Source organism: Misgurnus anguillicaudatus, chromosome 17, assembly GCF_027580225.2.
Source record: "Misgurnus anguillicaudatus chromosome 17, ASM2758022v2, whole genome shotgun sequence".
NCBI lineage: Eukaryota > Metazoa > Chordata > Actinopteri > Cypriniformes > Cobitidae > Misgurnus > Misgurnus anguillicaudatus.
The window spans coordinates 38,072,204-38,081,477 of NC_073353.2; the positions used below are offsets into that span (position 1 = coordinate 38,072,204).

Sequence of the window (9,274 nt, forward strand, 5' to 3'; positions counted from 1 at the left end):
AAAGTTACTGTAAGCAATTTTAATGGCCCGAGTCCTGATAGACATCAGTGTGCTGCTGAGAAATCACACCTGTCGTGTTCGACTTTATGGATGCGGTACTTCGCACACTGAACTCCGTAGGATATGACATCAGAGTACCGCGAAGCTTTCGAATCAAACTAAGCGTTCGAATCGTTCTCGCGGTACTTGATGTCATACACCGACCCATCTACGCAGCGCCTCATGAAGACGAACACACCCATTGAGGCACTGGAAACCAAAGACATAATAAAATACATAGACCGCGCGCAAACATTGTCCAAGTAGACACATAAGAGGTGAACATTTCTTTGTCATACAAGGATATTTATTTGGTTGTCATAACTTTGACTGTGGTGTAAAGGATCAGTATTTTTTAAACATTTATTTACGTAGCATTTTTTTACACAAATGTAAATTATAAGGTGCTAAGACATATTTTTCTTTTTTTTGTAAGGATGTAATTAGGCTCTCCATAATAGCTTGCCATAAAGTGTTAATTGTGTAAACTCACATCTGTCAAGCACTGATTTGGCTTATTGTTATGCTTAATAAATGTACAGGCCTTTGGTGTTTCTTTCGATAATTCAAACAAAAGACTTCAAAGAAACTACTAATGAATCAATGCGTCATTGATTGACAGCGCTATCTGGACATAGTGCTGCTCTCCAGCACCATATATGGACATTGTGAATCTAGACGGAAGTCGGTGCAACAGTTATTCTCATCCGACACGCATCTTTTCCGCTTGAGTTTTAACTTTCTCATACAACGTCTCTATTATCAGTATAATTATGCGATCATCAAAAGGGTTTTCTTAGAAATGCTCAGTCGAGTAATTTATCAAAGGGTTATTATTTATTCTCACGTTACATTATTTTTAGTGTAAATGATGGATCTCGTGTTGGGCCGGAGGGAAATGATGGGCGCTCCTTCTGTTTCCGCTTTAGAGAGTTAGTGGAGGTGTGATTTATACAGCAGGACAAACAACAGCCTAAACATGCAGGTTTGTGTGTTTTAAAACGAAATACGTTTCTGTTGAATTATTATGATATTAGAACTTAAATGATCGACATTCTCATTAAGTCATTTTTTCTCCGTTCCTAATTCTGCTCGCGTGTTTTACAGAGACAGGCTGGTTAATGTAAGTTAGTGGAGCAGTTTGTGCGATGCTGATACGATAATAATAATAATAGTTTTGATAATTGTATTAATAGTTTATTGACGGCCTTGGCAACTTTTCATAAGCTCATGGATAAAAATCTGGAGATAGTTCGTGAACTTGTAATATTAAAGAGAAATCCTGGATGTGAGGGTTCTGTGTTTGGTGATATATGATGATTGAGGTGGTGTTTTATGGTCTTTAATGCAGGACCCAAACGCAGATACGGAGTGGAATGACATCTTGCGAAAGAAAGGCATTCTGCCCCCTAAAGAAACCCCTAAAGATGAGGACATTGAAGAGGAGGAGCAGCTTCGTCAACAACAGTCTGTTGGTAAGATGCTATTTTTGGTCTGGTAAACCAGCAGGCTATGAAATTGTAGAAATACTGACTGAATTAATGTCTATATGTTTCAGTGAAGACCTATGAACAGATGACACTAGATGAACTCGATGAGAATGAAGATGAATTTAATGAAGAGGACGAGATGGCCATAGAGATGTACAGGTCAGTTTATACATCTGTGTGTATTTTGATTAAATTCATTGTTGCAAATGAATCTGTGTCTGTTTTAATCACGTGTTAACAGAGAGCGAGCTGTTTATGCTTCAGATTGTAGGATTATTACAGTGTTTGTGCAAATAAACTGTGTTCATTTCAAACATTTTGCATAGATTTTATTTTAAACCTCTAAACATCATTGGACTGCTTAGCGTACAGACAGAAATCCCTTAAATGTTGTTGTGTAAATTAATGTTTTTTGAGAGATGTGAGATTTAAAAATCTGCATTTGATTTACACTGAATGTTTAGCATCTGAAATGGGCAAAGATGCTATTGGGAAATGTACATACTGAATGTAATTTTTTTCTTTATTATTTATCACAGAAAGACCCGTCATACTGTATACATTCTCTTGGGAGACATTAATAGACAAAATGATTGTGGTGGGATTGTTAAAGTGATTTACACAGAACAAAACCTAAGCTTACACAGTTCACACACATATATGATGTAAACAAAACCTTTTATTCTGCTATAGGGTTAGGGCGATTAATCATTATGCATCCCTTGCAATTATGCATTTGGCAGACACTTTCACAGTGTATTACGTGGTATAGATTTTATCAGTATGTGTGTGTTCACTGGAATCAAACTGTAAACCTTTTGTGCAATGATCTACTACTAAGCTATACAGAAATATAATTGATCACACAATGAGCACCTGTATTTCTTTCATTTAGTAAAAGTTGCTTGTACATCTCTCTCACAGACAGAAGAGACTAGCCGAGTGGAAAGCTAACCAGATAAAGAATGTATTTGGAGAAGTAAATGAGATCTCGGGACTGGATTATGTACAGGAGGTGAATAAAGCCGGAGATGGCATCTGGGTGATTCTACATCTCTACAAACAGGGGTGAGGAAGACTAACCTTATCAAATAGCAATATTGAATTCATGAATGTATTATACACAACCAGTGTCAAAACAATGCTGTGCAACCATATATGAGAAATAAGAATTTCTACAGTAGGTGAGAGACTTTGACTATGAAATCTTGTTTGTCATATATCAGAATTCCTCTGTGTACACTGATAAACCAGCATCTGTCATTACTGGCCCGCAAGTTTCCTCAAACAAAGTTTCTGAAATCTATTTCCACAACCTGCATTCCCAACTACCCCGATCGGAATCTGCCCACACTGTTTGTGTATTATGAGGGAGAAATGAAGGGCCAGTTCATCGGACCGCTTGTGTTTGGAGGAATGAACCTGAAGTGTGACGGTATGAATCATTTTATATCTGCTTGATGGTCAGCCTTTTTGATCTTTGTCCTTCTTTCATTCTACACATTTGTTTTAATTAATGATGACAGAGAATTGAAGCTGTGCATATTCATTAATAGATTACAAAACTATATCACTTAAGTTATACAACAACGTTAAGAGCTTTGAAAATCATCTTTTCCTTGTACACATTAAGAAATGATCATTAATGCTAAATGCCTTTTCATTTTAACTGACTGTGACAAACCAATTTGAATATAAGAAATGACATTTAAAAAAATACGTAAATGCAAAAAATATTGTTTGCAATGTTGCATCATCAAACATATTTGTTTTGTCAGAGTTGGAGTGGCGTTTATCAGAGACGGGTGCTATCAAGACTGACCTGGAGGAAAATCCTAAGAAACAGATCCAGGATCAGCTAATGACATCCATTCGCTGTACGGGACCCAATCACAGAGATGGTGATGAAGACTCTGATGAGGACTGAAGTCATCACCCTGACTGCTGACTCAAGTCTGTCACACCATAGCTGAGTTGCTCAAGAGATACGGATGGAAGGACGGATAGCGTTCATCACGCAGATGTTTTAAACTGCTGCCGAATGCAAAGTTGTTTTAAATTATGCCAAATTAAAGCAACTGCCGCTCACTGTTTTGCTCACTATTTCTCCTTAACTGTGGATGTGGCCGTCACCTCTAAAGATTTTCAACAAACTGTCATTATATTCATTATTTATCAGAAATGTTTTATATGTGATTTATAATACTACTTTTAATGCTTTTCACCAGTTATTATGTAAAGCATATTAAAATAAACATGATTATAAAGTATTTATTTGTGTGTTAGTGGGTCTCACAATAACAATAACACATAACCTCAATACAAGTGTTGGAGACAATTTATTATTAAAATCTGTTTGATTGAAACACTAATGCAGCTTTTACACACAATCTTATTTAATCTTATCAGCTTGGAGACAGAGAAGTTCCCAGATTAGTTTACAACTGTGGAGAGAAAACAGAAGATCATTTTATTGACAATTATTTACAATAAATATACCGCTCCTGTAGAGCATTGTGTTAGCAGCGGAAAACCTCATGGCTTCACACACACACACTGATAAACTATATAGCTTTTAATGCATGATTTTGAAAAAAAGCCTCTGCCAAATGCAACAAAAAAAAAACTAAATGTAGGTTAAAAAAAGTGATTCTTAATAAATGTTTGTAGTAAATAACTTTCATTATATATTAATTTTCATTATAAAATCCATGACGGAGGTTTTCAGGTTACTGCAGTGTGTTTGTGTGCAGACCTTCAGTGAATCTTCCAGACGTTCCACAAACGTTCTTCAGCTTCTCTTAAGAGAAAGAAACACATTACTCAAAGATCAGAGAAAATCTTCATAATATACTGGCAACATCTCTGTGAACATTCAGAATAAATAAAATATCAACAAAGGCAATTCTTTCCACACCTGTTGTTTCTTCCGACGCAGAGACAGTTTTGGGGAGAGACGCATCAGTGGATGAACCGAATGAGACTGAAAACACATTCATACACATCAGAAAAGATGCACAATAATTCAGACAGAAAATATTAAAGATGTGTCATGTATACCTCTCTGTCTACTGAGCCGACTGAATTCTGTGCTTTGGAGTAGTGAAAGAGAAACTGAAGAAGAGAATAAAGATGTTTATCATCATCATCATCATTATAACAGAGAGCAGGTTTATATAATAACACTCACCCTCTTAAAAACATTCTGAATCTGTTCCTGTAAAAACAAACGTATGATGTTCAGATATCTCATGTGATTTAATACTGACGTGTACAAACAAACTCTTTTACCTGCTTCTGATCTCTCCACTCCAGATCACACAATGTACTGAGTAAAGCTGAGCCCTAAAACAAGCACATCCAGAAATACTGTCCATCTTCACTGCAGACATTTCATTAAAAAATCTAACCCAATCTCATTAAACCATAACCATGAATCAAAAACATCATTCTGCTGAAATAATAACATCTTTCCTGTACCTGAATGTAAACTCCATAGTCATCACAGTCTGTCAGGGGAAAGCTTTCTGAAATCAGAATCACATCTTATCACAATAACATAAGATTATATCCCAACACAGATTTATTTACAAGATTTGTCATTTTGTTTAAATCAAACACTGTTTCAGATATTATACTAATAGGATGTAGGAGTTTTAGTTCAGCTGAAACTTTAATTAATGATGAAAAGATCCTTATTTGATTTCTTTAGATAAGATGATAAAATTTAAATGATTTTATATACAAACCAAATTTAAATTAAATACATATCACATACATAATTATATATATATATTTATATATATATATATGTCAACAACATTAAATGTATCAAAGTAAAATAAGATGTTAGATGAACTTACCGACAGCTGAATAAAAGCTGCTGACAGACAAACCTAAAGCACAAATCATATAAAAGTGATGAAAACACGCGCTCATCGTGTCTGTTTGCTCGACGCTGATGCTCTGACTAGTTATCTGGAGTACTAGTCAAGTGATGCTGAGGAGAGAGAGAGAGAGAGAGAGAGAGAGAGAGAGAGAGAGAGAGAGAGAGTGTGTGTGTTTCTCATAGTGGGTGACCACCAATCAACACCAACACTGCTCCCTTGCGAGCGTGCCAACCTATTTTTTGCAGAGACTGGTTTACTAAAACTAAGTTACTGGGTTGATCTTTTTCACATTGTTTAGGTTGATAGAAGCACTGGACCCAATTATAGCATTTAAACATGGAAAAGTCAGATGTTCATGATATGTCCCCTTTAAGACTGTCATAAATACGAGTAAATGAGCCTAAACTTTAAACTGAGTGACGTGACTTCATTCAGACAGGAGGGGGGGGGGTGCTCACACTTATCTCCTCAATTGTGCTGTGGATAAAGGAAATAAGGAGACTATATAAAGCCTGAACATTATTAATGTCATCTCTTCAGGAGAAAACAATAATCATTCATTCATCTTTATAAATGTAAACGATTGCTGCTCATGGATGTTTTGATCACTGATAAAAATAACTTTAAAAGTTGAATAATCTTGCTGCTGTAGATGAAATCAAAGTAGATTTTAGTAATGAGTGACATCATAAGTGTGTTTCTGGGATTTAACACACACACACACACAGCAGGTAGTTAAGGGACAAAAAAGCCATGTGATGTTTCAATTTTTCCATTGAAACTATAGATATGATTTATTTATTTACTCACCCGTCCTGCACATGTCAACACTGTTATTGTCGCCATCACCAGATGCAGAGGATTGTGGGTAAATTCATAATGATTGGATTTTCATTATAAAGTAATTGTTAAAAGCGTTTGATTTGATGAGAATACAGGACAGAAGAGACTTTTGTTTGTCATTCATCAGTACAGTACATGTTACACTGACAGTAATGACTTTTCAGACCATCAACTATTCATTGCTTTCAAGATATAGCGCTAAAAGAGATTTATATAGTTAATAACTTGAACAATAAAGACTAGTTAAATTGATGGATTGTGTGTGTTATATCTCAAGTGTTTTCTCTTTATTTTCAGATAATGAGATATGTTGTTGCTTGAAAGTTGGATTATTATTTTTATTACTAGACTTTCTCTTTATAATATTTAACATAAGGTACGGTCCAAACCGTAAATGACAGAAACGTGATATTTGAACAGAAGGCCTGAGATGAAGGGAACATCAAGCCCATGCGCTCGTCTGTTGTATTGAACCATAAAACACAATATATATATATATATATCATTTTAATTTTGGTTTGGTTTTAAAGTTTTACTTCATGAATCACTCAATTGTGTTCTGCATTAGTCAGTACTCTGACGTGTGTATATTCACAAGATCATTACAATGAATGTATGTAAGTCACAGAGCGGATAAAGCCACTATAACTATAACAGTAAAACAAAATAGAAATCTGGTGATGTGATGTTGTTGGTCATCATAGACTCGTTCATCTATATTGTGTGCATCTAAAGGGCTTTCAGGAGACGGCCGTCCCCCATCTCGTCTTGTGAAATGACTAAACACAAATCCAAAAACAAGTGCTTCACAAGATGTCACGTTTCCCCCACTGGACGATGAAAAGACCGGCAGATGGAGTCACTCAATATAATAATGATAATTGACGTCCTACAATCATCTGTGGAGCTATATGCATTGCAAACTGACATGTTGTTTTTATTGCAGATAGGTTAGTGAAGTCTGTCCTGGGAACAGTTTGGTGTGATTTTATGGATTGAGAAACAGAAGTAAGAGCAGAGTCACATTACTGTCAGCGGAGTTAAACCAACCACAGATGTCTCAGACAGAGATAAGAGTTCATATGAGTTGGTTTTTATAGCCCCAATTATTGTTTCTCCTCGTGGTTAGAATGTGTCATGTTGTGTGTAATGATGAAAGTAAAGCTGCTCAGATGTCAAACTTTCATATCTAAAATCAAACGTGGGAGGGTTACTTTTAAAATGAATAATGTTATAAATTACTTTTTAAATAAGTATTCAGTCTTTTAATTCCCAGCACCAAAATATAATAGTTATGTCTATATAATAATCTGATTACTTTTGGATTCCTTTAAAGTCAAATATATATAGATTAGTTAATGTTTAACATGTTGGAAAAATAATTATAGTTTATATCAACATTTAACCCTAAAGAACCCCAGAACCATTCTCTTAACCAGCAATTAACATTGGCCAAATTTGACCCGTGGGTTCTGCAGGGTTAAAAAAGTCTACACAATCTACAGGTGTGTATATAATTTGGCATGGGACGATGGCAGTGGTAGTTTCTCTACATATACAGCTAACACATCTTTTATCTCTGCAAGAGACATTGTGATTAAACTAGTCTTCTTGTGTTCATTTCTACAGTTTCAGATAACTTACAACTGCAATCACACCAACCACGTGTATGATATTTGTGAATAGTAGTGTTATTCTTACTTATTTTTATCTAAGGCTTTTTTATTGATATGTATTTATTGTATTGTTGTAATGTTTTCTCTTAACCATCAACCTGCTAGGGACTGCAGATGAAAATTAGCCTGTATGGCTAAATCTGGCACATTTACATTCTGGACTTTGTCCTTTTGTTGATTAATGTGCGTTGTCCCTTTTAAATAAATAAATCAAAATCAAATCAAACCAACCACAGAAGTCTGTGTGAGTTGCCTTCCAAAGCACATTCTGTTAATAACTTGTTAATAACATGGTTTTTATACAAGCTTGGCTTATGCATGTTCACATTTTAAACCATTATAAAACATATCAACAAGTAAAATAAAATCAACAAGTAAAACAAACAAGTTTTGCATAGAGTAGACTATATCTCCAGATTGTTTTATTCATTGTGGCTCTTGCTGACTGACATAAAGTTTGGAGAGGCCTGCTGTAGAGATTGTCGAGGTGTTATGTGCGCATGCACCAGCAGGGGACTCACGTGAGTCATCACTGAAACAAGAACTACTGGACAGTCAAGCAGTGCTTCAAATAGTGTGTTATTATGACAAAATAATGATTTATTTCCTTTTAAGTGAAGCCATTTTAATCCTGAAAGTATACCCAACAGGTAACTGTAATCTAATAACTATGTTTTTTTACATAACTGTAACAGATTACTTTTTTTGGGGGGCTTTTCCGTTGCATAGTACCCCACGGTTTAGTTAGTTTGGGTCGGGTCAGCTTACTTTTATCCTGATTATCTAATCCCGTTACATGTAATCCGTTAATCCCCAACCCTGTCTAAAGTAAAAACTTTCAGGGAGCCAATCCAGAAACGTTTTTTGCTTGACATCAAGTAAAGTGAAGAGTTAACAGAAGATTGGTCAAGGCAGAAGTGTGAAAGCAGAATTGTGTGAAAGTCTTGGGTGTTAACAGGTTTAACAATGTCAGCTTGTTTGACCGGGTGACAGGTGAAGACATGAACCCTCAGACACCATAATGAGCCAATCAAACATTAGACCAAACACACGGATGTCAGTCACCTGTATGGTCATGGATGTGATCATCCCTACGCCCTGTTCCCTTCAAAGTTCAGAACTCTTCATGTGTAAACTTCATACTGTGGCCGATTAAAATACACTTGGCAAATTTGATTTTGTTTATTTTGGAGGCAAATGCACTAAAAAGTAAAGTGATTAGGTGTGTTCAACTTCACACGGTGTTGCAAACAGAACCAACAGCTGGAAGGCATCAAAGTACTGTGAGAATGATTCAGGTAATCATACAGAATAGTTAAATCGCTCTCGAGGTACT

The 9,274-nt window shown here is 35.6% G+C and overlaps 2 protein-coding genes across 6 annotated transcripts; one reads left to right on the forward strand and one right to left on the reverse strand.

The window, feature by feature from the left end:
* Positions 1-822: 822 nt before the first annotated feature.
* Positions 823-3,799, forward strand: pdcl3 (phosducin-like 3). Of its 2 annotated transcripts, XM_055215936.2 has the most exons (6): positions 823-1,024; positions 1,391-1,514; positions 1,598-1,688; positions 2,454-2,597; positions 2,756-2,964; positions 3,308-3,799. In XM_055215936.2, exons 1-6 carry the CDS (start codon positions 1,019-1,021, stop codon positions 3,454-3,456), a joined length of 723 nt encoding a protein of 240 aa, XP_055071911.2. In that variant the 5' UTR covers positions 823-1,018; the 3' UTR covers positions 3,457-3,799. The 2 variants fall into 2 exon arrangements, with proteins under 2 accessions (XP_055071911.2, XP_073710820.1); XM_073854719.1 differs by lacking the exon at positions 823-1,024 and having other exon boundaries at positions 1,385-1,514.
* A 59-nt stretch (positions 3,800-3,858) lies between these two features.
* nms (neuromedin S) lies at positions 3,859-5,529 on the reverse strand. Of its 4 annotated transcripts, none has more exons than XM_055215939.2 (8): positions 5,393-5,529; positions 5,010-5,056; positions 4,821-4,874; positions 4,720-4,746; positions 4,590-4,643; positions 4,447-4,512; positions 4,285-4,324; positions 3,859-3,973 (listed from the first exon to the last, which is right to left on the reverse strand). In XM_055215939.2, exons 1-8 carry the CDS (start codon positions 5,466-5,468, stop codon positions 3,963-3,965), a joined length of 375 nt encoding a protein of 124 aa, XP_055071914.1. In that variant the 5' UTR covers positions 5,469-5,529; the 3' UTR covers positions 3,859-3,962. The 4 variants fall into 4 exon arrangements, with proteins under 4 accessions (XP_055071914.1, XP_055071916.1, XP_055071913.1 ...); XM_055215941.2 differs by having other exon boundaries at positions 3,926-3,973; positions 4,285-4,329; XM_055215938.2 differs by lacking the exon at positions 3,859-3,973 and having other exon boundaries at positions 4,059-4,324.
* Positions 5,530-9,274: the final 3,745 nt, after the last annotated feature.

Coding starts and splice junctions, on each gene's coding strand:
- pdcl3 (XM_055215936.2), top strand. Junction 2,598..2,755: donor CTACATCTCTACAAACAGGG/GTGAGGAAGACT, acceptor GTCATATATCAG/AATTCCTCTGTGTACACTGA. Junction 2,965..3,307: donor AATGAACCTGAAGTGTGACG/GTATGAATCATT, acceptor TTGTTTTGTCAG/AGTTGGAGTGGCGTTTATCA.
- nms (XM_055215938.2), bottom strand. CDS start 5,468: ATGAGCGCGTGTTTTCATCACTTTTATATGATTTGTGCTTTAGGTTTG. Junction 4,875..5,009: donor ACTATGGAGTTTACATTCAG/GTACAGGAAAGA, acceptor TGCTTGTTTTAG/GGCTCAGCTTTACTCAGTAC. Junction 4,325..4,446: donor TGCGTCGGAAGAAACAACAG/GTGTGGAAAGAA, acceptor TCTTAAGAGAAG/CTGAAGAACGTTTGTGGAAC.